At 38.1% G+C, this 21,208-nt stretch overlaps 1 protein-coding gene across 2 annotated transcripts in view; it reads right to left on the bottom strand.

Annotated features, from left to right (window-relative positions):
• Nucleotides 1-2,013: 2,013 nt before the first annotated feature.
• The window catches only part of LOC308427551 (vomeronasal type-2 receptor 116-like), a gene marked incomplete at both ends in the record, with an annotated part of 110,104 nt that continues 90,909 nt past the window's right edge, over nucleotides 2,014-21,208 (bottom strand). The window contains 3 exons of one of the 2 annotated variants that reach the window (XM_080925697.1): nucleotides 2,014-2,900; nucleotides 9,914-10,037; nucleotides 11,250-11,474. In XM_080925697.1, coding sequence (XP_080781823.1) covers nucleotides 2,014-2,900; nucleotides 9,914-10,037; nucleotides 11,250-11,474 — 1,236 coding nt within the window. The remainder of the gene's footprint in view (nucleotides 2,901-9,913; nucleotides 10,038-11,249; nucleotides 11,475-21,208) is intronic. The other variant, XM_080925698.1, reaches the window with a different exon arrangement.

The following is a 21,208-nucleotide window of genomic DNA, read 5'->3' as shown; positions in this document are numbered from 1 at the left end:
GATCTTGCCCTGAGATCACATCTCCCTTAATCTCTTTATTTCCTTGAACACAGGATTCTGTTCCATTTCACTTTCTGGGGTCCCTTTATTACTATTATTTAAACAATATATTTCATACTTTCATTCTTTTTAACCTTGCTATGCTTGAACAGAGTATTCTTCATAACAGGCATGCATGACACAGGAGCTGAGAGTTCTCCATGTTCATCAGAATGCAGCTAAGAAAAGACTGTTTTTCATGTCATTTGGAAAAGGGTCTCATTGCCCCAGCCCCACAGTGACACACTTCCTACAACAGGAAAAATCTACTCCAACATGGCCAGAACTTCTAATTGTGCCATTCTCTGCGCCAAACAATTTCAAAGCAATACTACTCACAACATCAAATTTTCTATTCAATTGCAGTAAACTTTGTACTATAAGGCATGCTAAATTACTAGGTAAATGCTAGGTTTCCTGAAATAAGCTTAGGAAATTAAAGATCTTTATAGTTGAATACAATTTTAGATCATAAATATAAGTAACTCTGATAGGATCATTTTTATATTTATGAAAATTCATTAAGAGCTTGTTTTAACTCTGAAAGTGATACATGAAATATATGATATTCCTAGAGAACAAGACTGCTAAACAATACTCTTGAAGCTCTAATTCCACCAAAACAAAAAAAAAATCTCAAACCATATAAGAAATCCATAATTTTTTAAATTTTTTATTATTTGAAAATTTTATCAAATATCTTAACAATATTGAGTGTTTTAAGTACCTAATATTACAAGTTATTTCATTCAACTTTTCTATTTATATCCTTTACTACAATAAAATTTTCCTGAACACATATTGAATAATATCCATAACTCAGTACTTTAATACTTAAGTACTAAATTATTTTTTGAAAGATAGAAAATAATCTTTTAAAATTAAACATAGTAAAATAACATAAAATTTTAAAAAGAGACTCATTAAGAAATATGTTAAAATCCCATTATACAATTCCACCTGACACAGAGTGAAAGTATTCAAGATGCATTGTATAAATTGTCTAATAATTGGTTTACTTTAAAAAGCTTATCCATGTTTCTATGAGAGAATTTATGTAACCAGTATAAACATTTTTAAAATATCAAAATAGGGAAAGCTTTTTGAAGTCAAACATTGCAAAACAATGTTAATTTCATTATTATTGACAGATAGCTTTAGCACAAAATCCATACCTGGTTGGGTCAGTGGCCCCTGGCACATATGTAGCAGAGAACAGTCTTGTATGTCCTCAGCGTGAGACCATGTGCCTAATCTTGTAGAGACCAGGAACGAAGGATGTTGTGCAATGGGGGTGGCAGGAAGGGTGGACTATGGAATAGAAGGTGTAGAGGCATCTGAAAAGGTAGAAATTGGTTAGGGATGAGGCAGTGGGAGGTTGTGGGAGCACCCTCTCAGAGGCCAAAAATGAGGTATGGGGTGAAGAACTCTGAGATGGACTAGCAGGAGGGCAGAATTTGTGATGAAAATATATAAAATAATTACATTTTTAATGTTTGAGAAATAATTTTAATATTTTCAAATGTTAATGTTTAACAATCATGGTAATTGTTTTAACATACATTTCATTTAAATGTATGTATCCAGGGCTGGAGAGATGGCTCAGTGGTTAAGAGCACATAATTGCTCTTCCAAAGGTCCTGAGTTCAATTCCCAGAAACTACAACCATCTGTAATGGGATCTGATGCCCTCTTCTGGTCTGTCTGAGAACAGCTTCAGTGTACTCACATAAAATAATAAATAAATCTTTAAAAAATAATAATAAAGGTAAATATCCATATCAAAATATATAAAATAAACAATATATCACATAAACAGATCATTATCCTTTAGACATATTTGTGCATCAATTGGTATATCACTTCACATTTTTGTTGCTTTAACACTACTTTTGTTAACACAAAGTAGTAAGATATGTTGAGTACAATCAAATATTTTAAAAGGAGTGATGTTTCAGTGATAAATTTATCTTTTTACTTCTGCAGAAAATTTAAATCTGATCTAACTAAAATAACGTAACATTTTGGGAAAAAAATACACCCTAGCAACCCTGCACTAGAAGACAAAATGGAGAAGACCTCCACAACTACCATGAATTTTCCCCTGGTGCTGTGGTAGACAGGGAGGAAGGTGATCCACACACTGCAGAACACCAGCATGCTGAATGTTAGGAATTTGGCTTCATTGAATCTGTCAGGGAGGTTCCTAGCCAAGAAAGCCACAGCAAAGCTCCCCAGAGCCAAGGAGCCCAAGTATCCCAGGACAAGATGGAAGGCAATGACCGAGCCTTTGTTGCAAATGATGATGGTCTTCCCATGTTCAGATTTTATATCTCTGTCAATAAAGGGAGGAGATGTTACCAACAAGATTCCACAAAGAACAAGTTGGATTAGGGTACAAATGGGAATGACCAAGTTAGGTACCCCTGTTACCAACATCCCTCTCATTCTTCTTCCTGGAGATGTGAGCTTGAAAGCCATGACCACAGTTATTGTTTTGGCCAACACTGTAGAAACAGCCCCTGTGAAAAAGACTGCAAATGTGGTCTGCTGGAGGATGCAGGTAGCTTGGGTGGGATGTCCAATGAAGAGCAAGGAGCAAAGAAAGCACAAGATGAGAAAAATGAGGAGGATGTAGCTGAGAATTCGGTTATTGGCCTTCACAGTGGGAGTATCCTTGTTTTTCATAAAGGTGACTAGTACTAGAACTGTAAGGGCAGAGAAGCACAGGGCCATGCAGGCTAGAGCCATCCCCAGTGAATCTTCATAAGCCAGAAATGACACAGCCCTTTGGAGGCAGTGGGTTTGCTTAAAGTTTGCATATTCATCATCTGGGCACCTCACACACTGCTCCATATCTGCTGACAAAAAAGATAAGCCCTCATAAGATACCATAGTTATGGTCTTAATAATAGAGTATTTTTATTACTCAGAGAATACCTCAAAAATAATTTGGTCTTGAATATTCATGTCATTCTTCATTGCTGTAAGAACCACTGATTTAGGGCTGCTCTGTATTACCCTGTGCTTATTGATAGAACAACATACCATCTTAGGGAATGGAGGAGAAAAAATACTTGTTAATTATACAAGAAAAGAGATACACACTTTGTTCTAATTGCATTGAATACAACAATATGCATGAAGCCATGTTATTTAATTCCTTGAACCTTAAACTATCACAGATATGTGCAGTGTGTGGCATAGTTCTCAATGCCAGACGATGAAATATATTACACACTTCGTTGGCTTTGAGGGTTGTACACTTTGTCAATATCTTCACATAGGTACAATATTATAAATTATTCCTGTAAATACTCTTTGCATAAAGCAATATTTTTTAGCTGAGCTGCAATTGCCGATGAGCTCTATCACATTGTTGAGTGCATTCCTGAAATCTTTACTCATGTTCTAATTCTTTGATAGCAAATGCTTCATCCTTTAAGACATCTAAGCTCTTAAAATATATTTTATTAAATGACAATGGTTACCCTGAGAATCTGGTCTTTTTCAAGGACCAAGCTGGATGATAGAAGGGAAACATTTTGGAAGAATTATGTAGTCAAGTTACTTTGTTCAAGGCATCAAGGGAGATTAAACACATACATAGTCTGTGCTTAAAAGGTATTGTTTAAAGAATGCTTATAAGATTCCACTGCCATTTCTCCTCCCACCTTCCTCAAACTTACTGAGTCTGAATTATAAAGGTAATCTTTCCATCCCCCATGCATCTTACCTACTTGATGGGGTTCTGAAACAAACCAAGCTACTCTGAGCAGCCTGCTATCCCAGGAGGACTTCTATTCTCCCCCCTGCCCACCTCTCTACCTGTTTTTATCAGACCTATGAATCCTAAACATTACATGTAAGCTTCCCTTCTCCCACTCATCATGTCTGCTTCCTGAGTCCTCTGGAAAAAGTCAGGCTGCCCTGAGGACCCTGCAACTGCAGGTAGACATCCATTCTTCTTTCACTACTCTCTGCTCACTTTTATCAGATCTGTAGCTCTTGAACCATACAGGCCTGTAGATCATGAACCATGCAGGCCTACAGATCCAGAAACACATAATCCAAGGATCCAGAAACACGTAATCATCAAAGTCCTCCTATACCAAGACCATAGAGGTTGATTCCCCCAATACCTACTATAATAAGAACATCCAGTGACCAAACACATCCTGACTGTAAAGGTTCTTCAAAGAACAGAATCAACAAAAGCCGGCACAATATGACACCTTCAGAGCACAGCTATCCTTCTATAGCAAGAACAGGATATCCTATTACAACTGAAGCACAAGAAAATGATCATAAATCCAGTCTTACAAAGATGATAGAGGCTTAGTCTCTGGCAGTGACTTTGCAGGCCTCAGTTGGGGATGATGTACTTAATCCTGTAGAGACTTAAGGGACCAGGGAAGGAGGAGGCTGGGAAGCAGAAGGGGAGCACCCTCTTAGAGACCAATGGAAAGGGAAATGGGATGGAGAACTGGGATGGTGCATTGGGCAGAGGAATATGTCTGAAATGTAAATAAATAAAATAATTAATAAAAAGCAAAGACAATGTATACATTTACACAATGGACTATTACTCAGTCTTTAAGTTACATAATTAAATTTGTATGTAAATAAATGGAACTAGAAAAATCATAGAGGCATTTAAAGAGGCAAGGAATAAATTCCTTTAAAAGTATGTTTTCTCAGCAAAACCAACACCAGGAGATCTGCATGGCGAGAGAACACATACTGTTGTACAAGAACTCCAGTGGTTTTTGTCACAGACCTACATATCTTCAACAGTCCAGCAGTAGGTCTTTTTTTAGATTGATGAGAAATCCTATAAATGCAAATAGTCGTTACTGTGTTAAATCTGTACACTTGGGAGTGTGCTCTGCCTGTACAGTGTAAAGAATGAGAACATACAAGAAAGGTGTCCAACAGAGAAAAATCTGCTAAAATTATCAATATATTATGAATGTCTGTTGAACTGGTGTAGATAAACTAAGTGTTGTGGTTTGAGTATTATTTTAATTTGTTAAGGTTTTTTTTTTTCCCCTTATATTGGCGTGTTGAACTGATTTTGCCTCTTTGCTGAAAAAGGAAAATGGAAAGTCTTATTCAAATCATTTGGATGTTTTCATACTCTTAAAAAGTATGCAAGAACATACTAATCACATTGGATATTTAAGGGTTTTAAAGGAGAGTATAGAGAGCAGAGACTGGCAGGATCTTCCAATAAAAAAAAAACAGAAATGTGCTAATTAAAATTAAATTTTGTCAAATGATGTTTCCTGCCAGAGGCAAATATGGCCTGATGCACATGACTATTTCCTTCAAAGCAACTGTCATTTAATTACACAGAAGTAAATGCAGTGCTGGTGTTGCAAATGCCTATGAAAATAACATAGAACAAGTTTCCTTATAGAGGTCAGATCACTAACAGAAGAAGAAGAAGAAGAAGAAGAAGAAGAAGAAGAAGAAGAAGAAGAAGAAGAAGAAGAAGAAGAAGAAGAAGAAGAAGAAGAAGAAGAAGAAGAAGAAGAACAACTGGCCTCTTGAAACCACACTAGCAGATACTGTCTCTCTAAAAAGGTAAGCCTGAGGCCTCAGGTCCTTCCCATCACATCTTTGCTGAAAGAGGGGCCAAATCATGGTTAGCATCCTTCATCCCCAGGGTGCTCTCATAGAGGAACTTTGATTTTTAATGAGAAGTGTTTTCCCCAAGGCTGAGCATTGCAGCATGAAGCCTGTATGGCAGGACCAGCTGTAAGTGCTCATTGGTTGCTGGCTGAAAGTGTAAGGCTTAGTCAGAGTTGCAAGCATCACCAATACAAGACATGGAAGAGAGGATCTCAGTGGCAGAAGATACCACAGAAAACATTGAGACAAAAGTCAGAAAAAATGCAAAAATCAAAAAGCTTCTAACCCAAAACATCCAAGGTATCCAAATCAATGAGAAGACAAAACCTAGGGATAATAGGTGTAAAAGAGAGTAAATCCTCCCAACTAAAAAACACACTAAATATCTTCAATAAAAATCATGGGAGAATATTTCCCTAACCTAAAGAAAAAGATGACCATGAACATACAAGAAGCCTACAGAACTCCAAATAGATTGGACCAGAAAAGTAATTCTTCCCAACATATAATAGTCAACACACCAAATGTTCAAAACAAAGAAAGAATACTAAAAGCAGTGAGGGGAAAAGGACATGTAACATATTAAAGCAGACCTATCAGAATTACACCAGATTTCTCACCAGAGACTATGAAAGCTAGAAGATTCTGGACTGACGTCATACACACAAATGCCAGCCCAGGTTACTATATCCAATAAAACTCTAAATTACCATAGATGGAGAAACCACGATATTCCAGGACAAAACTGAATTTACACAATATCTGTCCATAAACCTAGGCTTACAAAGGATAATAGATAGAAAGCTCCAACAAAAGGAGTGGAATTATACCCCAGGAAAACCGTAAAAATAATCTTCTTGAAACAAACCTAAAAGAAGAAAACCACACAAACATAATTCTACCTCTAACAACAAAAAAAGCAGAAAACAACAATCACTATTCTTTAATATCTCTTAACATCAATGGACTCAATTACCAAATAAAAAGACATAGACTATCAGACTGGATACATAAATGGGATCCAGCATTTTGCTGCATACAGGAAACTCATCTCAGAGACAAAGACAGACACTACCTCAGAGTAAAAGGCTGGAAAAAAAAATTCCAAGCAAATGGTCTTAAGAAACACGCTTGAGTAGCCATTCTAATATTGAAAAAATAGAGATTTTTCAACCAAAGTTATCAAAAAAATATAAGGAAGGACACTTTTTAATTTATCACAAGAAAAATCTATCAAGATGAACTCTCAATCCTAAACATCTATGCTCCAAATACAAGGGTACCCACATTCATACAAGAAAGTTTACTAAAACTCAAAGCATACATTGTACCACACACATTAATAGTGGGAGACTTCAACATCACATTCTCATTAATGCACAGATCATGAAAGCAGAAACTGAACAGAGACACAGTGAAACCAGCGAAGGTTATGAACCAATTGGAATTAACAGACATCTACAGAACATTTCATCCTAAAACAAAAGAATACACCATTTTCTCTGCACCTCACAGCACCTTTTCCAAAATTTACCATATAGTTGGTCACAAAAGAAGCCTTAATAGATATAAGAAGATTGAAATACTTCCATGCATCTCATCAGATCACCATGGACTAAGGCTGGTCTTCAAAAACAACAAAATTAACTAAAAGTTCACATACACATAGAAGCTGAACAATGCTCTCTTCAATGATAAGTTGGTCAAGAAAGAAATAAAGAAAATTAATAAGTTTTAGAATTTAATGAAAATAAAGGCACAACATACCCAAAATTATGGGATGCAATGAAAGTAGTACCAAGATAAAAACTCATAGCTCTGAGTGCCTCTGAAAAGCAACTGGAGAGAGCATACACTAACAGTTTCTTGTTTCCTTGTACAAAGCACAAGTTCAAGTGGACCATGTTCATAGCAGCTTTATTTATAATAGCCAAAAGTTGGAAAAATCCCAGATGTCCTTCAACAGAGGAATGGATACAGAAATTGTGGTACATTTATACAATGGAGTACTACTCAGCTATTAGAAACAATGACTTTATGAAATTTCTAGGCAAATGGCTGGAACCAGAAACTATCATCCTGAATAAGGCAACCCAGTCACAAAAGAACACACATGGTATGCACTCACTGATAAGCAGCCCCCCAAAAAAGCTCTGAATACCCAAGAAACCATTCACAGACCTTATGAAGCTCAAAAAGAAGAAAGGCCAGAATGAGGATGCCTCAGCCCTTCTTAGAACGGAGAACAAAATACTCACAGGAGGAAATACAAGGTCAAATAGAGGAACAGAGATTGGAGAAAAGATCATTCAGAGACTGACTCACCTGGGGATCCACCCCATATGCAGCACCAAACCAAAGCACTATTGCTGATGCCAAGAACTGTTTACTGGCAGGAGCCAGATATGGATCCTCCTCAGAGGCTCTGCCAGAGTCATACTGATACAGATGAGGATGCTTCCAGCTAACCATCAGACTGAATATGAGGACTCCAATGAAAGAGCTGAAGAACGGACAGAAGGAGCTGAAAGGGTTTGCAACCCCATGGGAAGAACAACATTATCAACCAAACAAACCCTCCAGAACTCCCATGGACTAAAACACCAACCAGTGAGCACACATAAAGAGACCATGGCTCCAGTTGTATATGTAGCAGAGGATAGTATTGTCTGGCACCAATAAGAGAAGAGGCCTCTGGTCCACTGAAGGCATATTTTTACAGTGTAGGGGAATGCAAAGACACTGAGGTGGAGAAGGTGTTTGGGAGAGGGAGCACCTTCATGGAAGCAAGTGGGGGGGGATGGAAACAGGAGGAAATGGGATAATATTTAAAATGTAATACAGAGAATATCCAATAAAATAATTTTTAAAAGGAAAAGCAAAGATGCCATGAATTTTGAAACAGATTTTGCAGGTGAGATACTATCATAAATAAAGTTACCCAGTCCCAAAAGGACATACATGGTACTTGCAGACCCAAGGAGGCTGGACAGGAAGGAAAGTCCAAGCAAGGATACTTGAGACTTACTTAGAAGGGCAAGGTGTGGAAATGGTCATGGAAAACATATGAAGGGAGGGAGCTAGTTGGAAAAGAGGATCTGGATGAGAGTTGGGGAATTTGTTTAGGGAGTCGCAAACAGAATGGACAGATTGGGTGGCCATGAGAATTAATTGAAATCTGCAACCGGTAGGTGGCAGGTAAGTAATTATAGAGAATCTCCAGGAAAAACACAGAGACTTGAGACAGGGAAGGTGAGAAAAACCAATGCAGGTGTGCTTTAGCTGTGACTCACAGCACTGGAGATATGAATACTGGAGAGACTGCCTCTCAGGGCCAGGCAGGAACCCCAATGGAGCCAGAGTAACACCAACTCACCCACAAAATGTTCATCACAAAATTTATCATAGAAGAAATGCAGAGGTTTGGAATGGAGCAGACTTATGGAAAGGCCACCCAATAACAGGTCCACCATCAGACACAACCTATGGGCAAACACCAATCCCTGACACTATTAATGATAATCTGTTATGCTGGAAAACAAGAGTCTATCATGGCTGTCCTCTGAGAAGATCTACACAGCAGCTGACTGAAACAGATGCAGACACCAACAGCCAATCATTGGATGGTACTTAGAAACCTTATGGAAGAATATGAAGAAGACTTTCAGCCCCTTAAAGGATAGTATCTCCACAGGGAGACCAACTGAATCAAGTAACCTGGATGCTTGGGCCTCTTGGAGACTGAACCTCCAAGCAAAGAATATACACAGGCTGGACCCAGGACTCCCCAGACTTATGTAACAGATATGCAGCCGGGTGCCATATGGGGACAAACATCTGGAGCAGGGAACTATCCCAAAAGCTGTTGCCTGTATGTGGGATATGTACTTCTATCTGGGCTGCCTTGTCTGGCCTTAGAGGGAGCTGAAGCACCTAGTCCCACACAGACTTGAAGTGCCAGAATGAGGCAAATAATACAAAAAAATAAATGTATTTATCCCTAAAAGTTTTCTGCAAAATATAAAATCACTCACCATACTATTGTGAGAGAAATTGGTTGTTTGTAGAAGATACTTCAGGTTATTTGCAGGGTCCAAAAATGTTGGTATCATTAGATTAAAATCTGAAACACACAGATTTTAGGTCTTCTATTGCCACCTAGGACATTTTACATTTCTAGTTTGGAAAGAGAAGATACTTGAATTCAGCAGGGTTTTTTCTGCATGGCAATATGTACCTGTCTCATTGGAAACTTCATTTTCTGGGCAATGGGCACAGTCAAAGCAGCAGTCTGCTGTTTGTTGCTGATGAATTTTCCTGAATCCAGGAGTGCATGTCACACTACACACGGAGGTGGGAACCTGAGGATATATATATGTATAATGTATGAATATATCAAATGTATAATCACACACACACAAATACAAACACACACACACATACACATATATATATATATATATAACAAAATTTCATAATTTATATGTAGTTATATAATTTTAATATATGTATATAATATTAAGTGTGTAATATTTATGTTGTATATATTTTTTAATTTTTTTCCTAAAGTGATTAAATGCAAATAGAACATTTATGTGATACCAGGTTCTACCACATTATTTATAAATAAAATAATAGTGATATTGAGTTGAGTGAGAAGAGAAAATAGGGTAGATTAAGAAAAATTCTTTGATGAATATGAACAAAGCATGTTAAATAAGACTTTCAAAGAATTAATCAACTTTTTCTAAGCTTAAAAAAACTGTTAATGAAATACGCTGTACTTCATTAGGCTATAACAATGTTCAAACAGAATCACAAAATTTTATGGTTTATTGTACTTACAGAATTTTTATTATAAACATACTCATATATTATTCTAAATTTTATAAATGTGTTTTTTATTGTGGGGCGAGTAGGCATGTGAGTACATTAGAACAAGGAATTCAGAAACCTATGACTCCTATGACCCAGATTCATAGGAAGTTGTGAGTTATCAAATTTTTATGCTGCTAACTAAGGATGGGCCTTTTGTACCATCCCAACCTCCAGCAGCAGGGGGCAGGGCAACTCCAGTTCAGAGGTGGCAGAACCGGTCTCAAACCCATGTGGAGCTCTCTCTCCTCTCCTGAACCCATGCACCTAGCAGGACCAGACATCTCCGTGTGAAGCCTCCAGCACAGGCCCAGAAACAACTCAGTAGGAGCACCAGCAGTCTCAATTAACCTTGATCCCCAAGATCTCTCAAATAGAGGAACACCAACCAGGCAGCACACACCAGCTGATATTAGCCCCACAACACATATTCAGCAGAGGACTGCCAGGTTTGGGCTCAGTCAGAGAAGATGCACCTAACTTTCAAGAGACTGGAGGCCCCAGGAGTTTAGAGGTCTGGTGGAGTGGGTGGAACAAGGATAACCTCATAGAGACGGGTGAGCAGGGAGGATGTATGAAATATTCAATGTGTGGCCCAGGAGGGGAATAAAATCTGGAGTAAAGGAAAAGAATAAAAAAAGGAATATGTTTTTGAAAATAGATCAAAAAGAAAAGAATGAAAATTGTGGTGTACACACCGAAGTTTCTCCTGTGGCCCATTCCAAGTCTTCCAATATATGAAGTTGTTGGCTCTGTGGGACACAAGGAAAATAGCTTCCTATTTTCACTTTTAATCCAAGGCCTTGTGGAAAATTCCAAATGTTGAAAATGTCATACTCTGCACACTGATTTTCCCTATGATTCATATTCACAAGTTCTCCAACCGGGTTAGTAAATACCTTGGTCTTTAGCAAGGAAGAGACCTAAAAGAGATGGATCATGATTATATATGCATATCAATTAAAGCAATACAAAATTGAGATTGTCCCTGAATTTTTTTTAAATGACTGGTGCTATCTTAACCAAGAAGGTGGTTCCTCCTGTAGTCTGTAGAATTCCATGTGCACATGATGGGTGTGTGTGTGTGTGTGTGTGTGTGTGTGTGTGTGTGTGTGTGTGTATGTGTGTGTATAAGTCAGGAGACTCCACTGATATAGAATTTTTTTAAGATTTATTTATTTTTATGTGAGTACATTGTTGCTGTCTTCAGACACATCAGAAGAGGGCATCTGATCCTCTTGCAGATGGTTGTAAGCCACCATGTGGTTGCTGGAAATTGAACTCAGGACCTTTGGAAGAGCAGTCAGTGCTCTTAACCGCTGAGCCATCTCTCTGCCCTGTCTCTGAATTTTTAATGTCTTTCAGGAAATACAGCTATATTAAAGTTATCCCATGTAGTAAAGTACAATATACCTCATAGATAATTAAAATGCTTACCAATAAAGAGTAACACAGTGTGTGTGTGTGTGTGTGTGTGTGTGTGTGTGTGTGTGTGTCTGTGTGTGTGTGTGTGTGTGTCACATTTGGCAAAAATAATTTAAAACATGAAGGCATGTATGTGAGAATGAATGGGCAGTCAGAATATCTGGAAGTTGTGGAAATCAATAGTGGTAATGAGTCATTCATGTACATACAGTTTACATACATGAAATAAACATAAGCTTAAGAAGTGTGCTATGTTAATCATTTATGTTTTTAAAATAGTGTTACTTTAATGACTATTAATCACAGCACATGTATCAATTCTTGAGAAAATTATTTTAAGGCTTTTATAAGAAAACTCATGGTTTCTGTTTAAAATATTGAACACATTTGGTAAAATGTTGAGACACATTTTCACAAAACTCACTGATGTTCAGATAAGAATATTGTCTGCTATTAACTGTTATTCTTGTGCAAAATATATAAGCATATAAACAATTCATTAGGGAGATTTGCTGTGTAGAATTCTTTCCACTGAGAGAATAATCTTCAACAACTGTACATGAGTTTCTAGAGGCCATTTAAAGTTTACACGGGAGACCCGGCCCAGTTTCATCAGCAGGTCCCTGAGAGCTCGGAAGAGCTGCAGGAGTACTTTCCATCCTAAGCAGAAGGGTGAGTCAACTTCTTCTGCTCAAGTTTTACCCCAGGAGAGGCCACCCAGAACTCTCATAACACAGGCAGAAGTACTGCCTAGAAGTGCAAACTTCTGGCACAAGGCCATGCCCAGCCCAGGTACATCAGGACTGGACTCTGCCATCAGAATTCACAACCTACCCTGAGAGAGGAACACCCAGAAACAATCTTCCTCTGGAGACCATGGGCCCACAGACCCACATGAGAGACAAGCGCTACTAAGACACAACAAGATCACATATAACAAGATGGCAAGAGGCTAAGAAAAAGAAACCAAGACAATCTGGGAACATCAGAACCCAATTCTCCCACCACCACAAATAGTGGATATCCCAACGCACCAAAAAAAAACAAGATTTAGACTTAAAATCATACTTCATAATGATGATGAAGATCTTTATGAAGCACATAAATAACACACTTAAAGAAGCACAGGAAAACCAGGGGAATACACAAAAAGAAGGTAAAGCCCTTAAAAAGGAAACACAAAAATCACTTAAAGAGCTAAAGGAAAGCACAAACAACCAGATGAAGGAACTGAAAACAGAAATAGAAACAATGAAGATAAAACTAAAGGAGACAACCCTGAAATTGGAAAACCTTGAAAAGACATCAGGAAGCAATGCTAGCATCACCAACAGAATACAAGAGATGGAGGAGAGAATCTCAGGAACAGAAGATAACATATAAATCATTGACACAACAGTCATAGAAAATGCAAAAATCAAAAAGGTTCTAAGCCAAAACATCCAGGAAATCCAGGACTTATTGAGAAGACCAAACCTAAGGATAATAGGTATAGAAGATGGCAAAGAATAGCAACTAAAGCACAGTAAATATAAAAAAATAGCAACTAAAGCACAGAATAAAAAAAATTCTTCAACAAAATAATAGAAGAAAACTTCCCAAACCTAAAAAGAAAAAAGAAAAAGAAAAAATGACCATGAATATACAAGAAGCCTACAGAACCTCAAATAGACTGAACCAGAAAAGAAATTCTTCTCAACACATAATAGTCAAAACAACAAATGCTCAAAACAAAGAAAGAATACTAAAAGCAGTAAGAGAAAAAGGACAGGAAACATAAAGAAAGACTGGTCAGAATTACAGTTCAGGTTACTATATTCAGCAAAACTCTCAATCATCATAGGTGGAGAAACCAAGCTATTCCAGGACAAAAACAAATTTACACAATATCTGTCCAAAAATCCAGCCCTACAAAAAATAATAGAAAAACACTGCCACAAAGAGGAAAACTTTACCCTAGGAAAATCAAAAAAACTAATCCTCTTGCAACAAACACCAAAGAAGAAAAGCACACAAATATAACTCTACCTGTAACAACAAAAATAACAGGAAACAACAATTACTATTCCTTAATATCCCTTAACATCAATAGAATTAATTCTCCAATAAAGAGACATAGACTATCAGACTGGATACACAGAATCCAGCTTTTTGCTGCATACAGGAAACTCATCTCAGCAACAAAGACAGGCACTACCTCAGCGTAAAAGGTTGGAAAAAAAACTTTTCAAGCAAATGGTCCAAAAAACAAGCTGGAGTAATCATCTTGATATCAAGTAAAACTGATTTTCAAACAGAATTCATCAAAAAAGACAAGGAAGGATACTTTTTATTCATCACAGGAAAAAATCTATCAAGAGGAAATCTCAATCCTGAACATCTATGCTCCAAATACAAGAGCACCCACATTCATAAAAGAAACTCTACTAAATCTCAAAGCATACATTACACCACACACAATAATAGTGGGAGACTCTCATCAATGGACAGATCATGGTAGAAGAAACTGAACAGAGACATAGTTAAACTAACAGAAGTTAGGAACCAAATGGATTTAACAGACATCTATAGAATATTTCATCCTAAAACAAAATAATATACCTTCTTCTCAGCACCTCATGGCACTTTCTCCAAAATTGACTATATACTTGATCACAAAACAAGCCTCAACGGATATAAAAAGATAAAAATACTCCCATACATTCTATTAGATCACCATAGACTAAGGTTGGTCTTCAATAACAACAACAACAACAAAACTCCCACATACATGTGAAAGCTAAGCAATGCTCTACTCAATGATAACATAATCAAGGAAGAAATAAAGAAAGAAATCAAATATTTCTTAGAATTTAACAAGAATGAAGAGTCAACATACCCAAACTTATGGGATACAATAAAAATAGTGCTAAGAGGACAACTGGGTGCCTCCAAAAAGAAATTGGGGAGAGCATACACTAACGACTTGACAGCACAACTGAAAGTTCTAGAACAAAAAGAAGCAGATATACCCAAGAGAAGTAAACGGCAGGAAATAATTAAACTCAGAGCTGAAATCAACCAAATAGAGACAAAAAGAACTATACAAAGAATCAACAAAATCAAGAGCTGGTTCTTTGAGAAAACCAACAAGATTTATAAACCCTTAGCCAGACTAACCAGAGGGCTCAGAGAGAGTATCCAAGTTGACAAAATCAGAAATGAAAGGGGAGACATAACAACAGAAACTGAAGAAACTCAAGAAATCATCAGATCCTATTACAAAAGCATAGACTCAACAAAACTAAAAAAATCTAGAAGAAATGGGCAATTTTCTAGACAGATACCAGTTACCAAAGTTAAATCAGAATCAGATAAACCATCTAAACAGCCCCATAACCCCTGAGGAAATAGAAGCAGTTATCAAAAAGCCCCCAACCAAAAGAAGCCCAGGACCTGATGGGTTTAGTACAGAATTCTATCAGACCTTCATAGAAGACCTAATACCAATAATCTCTAAACTATTCCAAAATATATGGAAAAATGAGAATACAACCCAATTTATTCTTTGAAGCCAAAATTACACTTATTCCTTAACCATACAAAGATCTTATGAAGAAAAAACATTAGACCAATTTCCCTCATGATTATTGATTCAAAAATACCCAACAAAATTCTTGCAAACAGAATCCAAGAATACATCAAAGCAATCATTTGCCATGATCAGGTGGGCTTCATCCCAGGCATGCAAGAATGGTTCAATATACAGAGACCCAGCAATGTCATCCATTACATAAACAAACTCAAAGAAAAAAATCACATGATTATCTTTCTAGAGGCTAAGAAAACATTTGACAAAATTCAACACCCCTTCATGTTAAAAATCTTGGATAGGTCAAGTATTCAAGGCACATACTTAAACATAGTAAAAGCAATATACAGCAAACAGTAGCCAACATCAAAGTAAATGGTGAGAAACTTGAAGCAATCCCACTAAAACCAGGGACTAGACAAGGCTGCCCACTATCTCCCTACCTATTCAATATAGTTCTAGAAGTACTAGCCAAAGCAGTAAGACAACAAAAAGAGGTCAAAGAGATACAGATTAGAAAGAAGTCAAAAAACCCGGAGAGGACTTCAGGTCACAGAGCAGAGCCTGGCCCAACCACCAGCCGGAAAGGGGGCTCCAGCCAGAAAGGCGGCTCGTACAGGCTGAGCTACTGAGACCTGGAACAGATCTTAGGAACTTCTGTTCCCACCCGGAGAGGACTTCAGGTCGCAGAGCAGAGCCTGGCCCAACCACCAGCCGGAAAGGCGGCTCCAGCCAGAAAGGCGGCTCATACAGGCTGAGCTACTGAGACCTGGAACAGATCTTAGGAACTTCTGTTCCCACCCGGAGAGGACTTCAGGTCGCAGAGCAGAGCCTGGCCCAACCACCAGCCGGAAAGGCGGCTCCAGCCAGAAAGGCGGCTCTTACAGGCTGAGCAACTGGTGAGTGGGAGACCTAGGCTGCGGGGGAGCAGAGGGATCTCTGCGGAGTGCACACGGAAAGGGCACCCCCTGCCCTGACCTGCCCTGTCCTCCCCGATCCAGTAACCGTAAACAGATCTTAGTAACTTCTGTTCCCACCCGGATACGACTTCAGGTCGCAGAGCAGAGCCTGGCTCAACCACCAGCCGGAAAGGCGGCTCGTACAGGCTGAGCTACTGTGACCAGGAACAAATCTTAGGAACATCTGTTCCCACCCGGAGGTGACTTCAGTACGCAGAGCAGAGCCTGGCCCAGCTGCCACCCGGAACCGGGGCTGCTGGGGAGTAGAGAGATCTCTGAGGAGTGCACACGGAAAGTGTACCAGGGACACAGACCAGATACAAGGGAAAGGCAAGAACATATCACTGACAACAAAATGGCAAGAGGAAAGAGAAAGAGTATATCCCAAGGAAACCAAGACAATCTAGCAACACCAGAACCCAGCTCTCCGATAGTAGCAAACATCGGAATTCCAAACACTCCAGAGAAAGAAGACACAGACCTGAAAACATGCCTCAAGACGCTGATAGAGTTACTTAAACAAGAAAGGGAGGAAAAGCAAAAAGATTCAGAAGCTTTTAAAGAAGAAACAAGAAAAACACTCAAAGAACTCAAAGAACGAGACGAAAACAGAACCAAGGAAATAAAGGAATGGAAGAGGGAAATTAAAACAGAAATTGACACAATAAAAAAAGCGCTAAAAGAGATAACCCTAGAGTCAGAACACCAAAAAAAGAAATCAGGAGTCACAGAAGCAAGCATTTCCAACAGATTACAAGAGATTGAGGAGAGAATCTCGGGGGCAGAAGACAACATTGCAAACATAGACAAAACAGCCAGAGAAGATGCAAAAAACAAAAAGCTCCTAACCCAAAATGTCCAGGAAATACAAGACACAATGAGAAGACCGAACCTAAGAATAATAGGAATAGAAGAGGGAGAAGAGTATCAACTAAGAGGCACAGGAAATATCTTCAACAAAATCATAGAAGAAAACTTCCCTACCCTCAAGAATGAGATGACCACGAGCATAAAAGAAGCCTTCAGAACTCCAAATAGGTTGGACCAGAAAAGAAATACCTCCCGACACATAATAGTAAAAACATCAAGTGCCCAAAGTAAAGAAAGAATACTAAAAGCAGTAAGGGAAAAAGGTCAGGTAACTTATAAAGGCAGACCAATCAGACTCACACCCGATTTCTCAGCAGAGACTGTGAAAGCTAGAAGAGCCTGGACAGACATCATGCACTCCTTAAGAGAGCACAAGTGCCAACCCAAGCTGCTATACCCAGCAAAACTATCAATCACCATCGATGGAGAGACAAAGATATTTCAAGACAAATCAAAATTCACACAATATATGACCACAAACCCAGCACTACAACGAATTACAGGTGGAAAACCCAATACAAGGAGGAAAAATACAGCCTAGTAAAAACAAGAAAACTCCTAAACAAGAAAACTAAAAAAAGAAAAAAAACACGGACACAACTCAACCCAAAAAAGCAAAAATGGCAGGATACAGAAACAATTATTCCTTGATATCTATTAACATAAATGGGCTCAACTCCCCAATAAAGAGACACAGACTATCAGACTGGATACATAAACAAAATCCAGCCTTTTGCTGCATACAGGAAACTCATCTCAGAGACAGAGACAGACACTATCTCACAGTAAAAGGGTGGGAAAAAAACTTCCAAGCAAACAGCTCCAAGAAGAAAGCTGGAGTGGCTATTCTAATATTGAATAAAGTAAATTTCCAACCAAAAGTTATCAAAAAAGATAAAGAAGGACACTTTTTACTCATTACCGGGAAAATCTGTCAGGAGGAACTCTCAATCCTTAACATATATGCTCCAAATAAAAAATCACCCACATTCATAAAAGAAACTCTACTAAAGCTCAAAAAATACATTTCACACCACACAATAATAGTGGGAGACTTTAACACCCCACTCTCACCAATGGACAGATCAGGGAAACAAAAACTGAACAAGGACACTGCAAAACTAGCAGAGACTTTGAACCAACAAGAATTAATAGATATATACAGAACATACTATCCTAAAGTAAAAGAATACACCTTCTTCTCACCACCCCATGGCACCTTCTCGAAAATTGACCACATAATTGGACACAGAACGAGCCTTCATCGATATAAGAAGATTGAAATACTCCCATGCATCCTATCAGATCACCATGGTCTACGGCTGGTCTTTAACAACAACAAAGACAACAAAATGCCCACATACACATGGAAACTAAACAACACTCTGCTAAAGGATAGCAGGGTCAAAGAAGAAATAAAGAAAGAAATTAAGGATTTTCTAGAATACAACGAAAACGAAAACACAACATACCCAAACCTATGGGATGCAATGAAAGCAGTATTGAGAGGAAAACTCATTGCTCTAAGTGCTTCCAAGAAGAAACTGGAGAGAGCTCACATCAGCAACCTGACAGCACAGCTAAAAGCCCTAGAACAAAAGGAAGCAGATTTACCCAAAAAGAGTAGACGGCAAGAAATAATCAAAATTAGGGCAGAAATAGACCAAATAGAAACAAAAAAAACCATTGAAAAAATCAACAAAACAAAGAGTTGGTTCTTTGAGAAAATCAACAAGATTGATAAACCCCTAGCCAGACTAACTAAAGGGCAAAGAGAGAGTATCCAAATTAACAAAATCAGAAAGGAAAGTGGTGACATAACAACTGAAACTAAGGAAATTCAAGAAATCATCAGATCCTACTACAAAAACTTATACTCCACAAAATTGGAAAATCTGGAGGAAATAGACGAATTCCTAGACAGATACAAGGTACCAAAGTTGAACCAGGACCAAGTAAACCATCTAAATAACCCTATAACACCTAAAGAAATAGAAGTCATCAAAAGCCTCCCAACCAAAAAAAGCCCAGGTCCAGACGGGTTCAGTGCAGAATTTTATCAGACATTTATTGGGGATATAACACCAATATTCACCAAGCTATTCCAAAAGATAGAATCAGATGGAATATTACCCAACTCATTTTTTGAGGCTACAAAACCCTCGTACCTAAACCACACAAAGACCCTACAAGGAAAGAGAACTTCAGACCAATCTCACTTATGAACATTGATGCAAAAATACTCAACAAAATCCTTGCAAACCGAATCCAAGAACACATCAAAACCATCATTCATCATGACCAAGTAGGCTTCATCCCTGGGATGCAGGGATGGTTTAACATAAGGAAATCCATCAATGTAATCCACCATATAAACAAACTTAAAGACCAAAATCACATGGTCATCTCACTAGACGCTGAGAAAGCATTCGACAAAATCCAACACCCCTTCATGTTAAAAGTCCTGGAAAGAACAGGAATCCAAGGCCCATATTTAAACATAATAAAAGCAATATACAGCAAACCAACAGCCAACATCAAACTTAATGGCGAGAAACTTGAAGCAATCCCACTAAAATCAGGGACTCGACAAGGCTGCCCACTCTCTCCCTACCTATTCAACATAGTACTGGAAGTCCTGGCTGGAGCAATTAGACAGCAAAAGGAGATCAAGGGGATACAAATCGGAAAGGAAGAGATAAAAACATCACTCTTTGCCGATGACATGATAGTGTACTTGAGTGACCCCAAAAATTCTACCAGAGAACTCCTACAGCTGATAAACAAGTTCAGCAAAGTGGCCGGATACAAAATTAACTCAAACAAATCAGTAGCATTCCTATACTCAAAAAACAAACATGTGGAGAAAGAAATTGGGGAAAAGGTACCCTTCACAATAGTTACAAAAACTATGAAATACCTTGGTGTGACTCTAACTAAGGAAGTGAAGGACCTGTATGACAAGAACTTCAAACCTCTGAAGAAAGAAATTGAGGAGGATCTCAGAAAATGGAAAGATCTCCCATGCTCATGGATTGGAAAGATCAACATCTTAAAAATGGCCATCCTACCAAAAGCAATCTACAGATTCAATGCAATCCCCATCAAAATTCCAACCCAGTTCTTCATGGAATTGGAAAGATCAATGTGCAATTTCATCTGGAATAACAAAAGACCTAGAATAGCGAAAACCATCCTCAACAACAAAAAAACATCAGCGGGAATCACTATCCCTGACCTCAAGCTATATTACAAGGCAATTGTGCTGAAAACTGCATGGTACTGGTACAGAAATAGGCAAGTGGATCAATGGAATAGAATAGAAGATTCAGAAATGAGCCCTCATGTATATGGTCACCTGATTTTTGACAAGGGAGCAGTAAACATTCAATGGAAAAAGGACAGCCTATTCAACAAATTGTGCTGGTCCAACTGGCACTCAACATGCAAAAGAATGAAAATAGACCCGTTCTTATCTCCTTGTACAAAGCTCAAGTGTAAGTGGATTAAAGATCTCCACATTAAACCTGATACACTGGAATTATTAGATGAGAAAGTAGGGAAAACCTTAGAACACATAGGCACAGGAGAAAATTTCCTAAACAAAACACCAATGGCTCAAGCTCTAAGGTCAAAGATTAACAAATGGGACTTAATGAGATTGCAAAGTTTCTGTAAGGCTAAGGACATCGTCAAGAAAACAAAACGGCAACCAACAGAATGGGAAAAGATCTTTACCAACACCACATCAGATAGAGGCCTAATATCTAAGGTGTACAAGGAACTCAAAAAGCTCGACACCAGAGAATCAAATAACCCTATTAAAAAATGG

This window comes from Micromys minutus (genome assembly GCF_963924665.1).
Source record: "Micromys minutus genome assembly, chromosome: 11".
Taxonomy (NCBI): domain Eukaryota; kingdom Metazoa; phylum Chordata; class Mammalia; order Rodentia; family Muridae; genus Micromys; species Micromys minutus.
The sequence above is the reverse complement of the archived record's forward strand: the minus strand, read 5'-3'. Positions and strand labels throughout refer to the sequence as shown.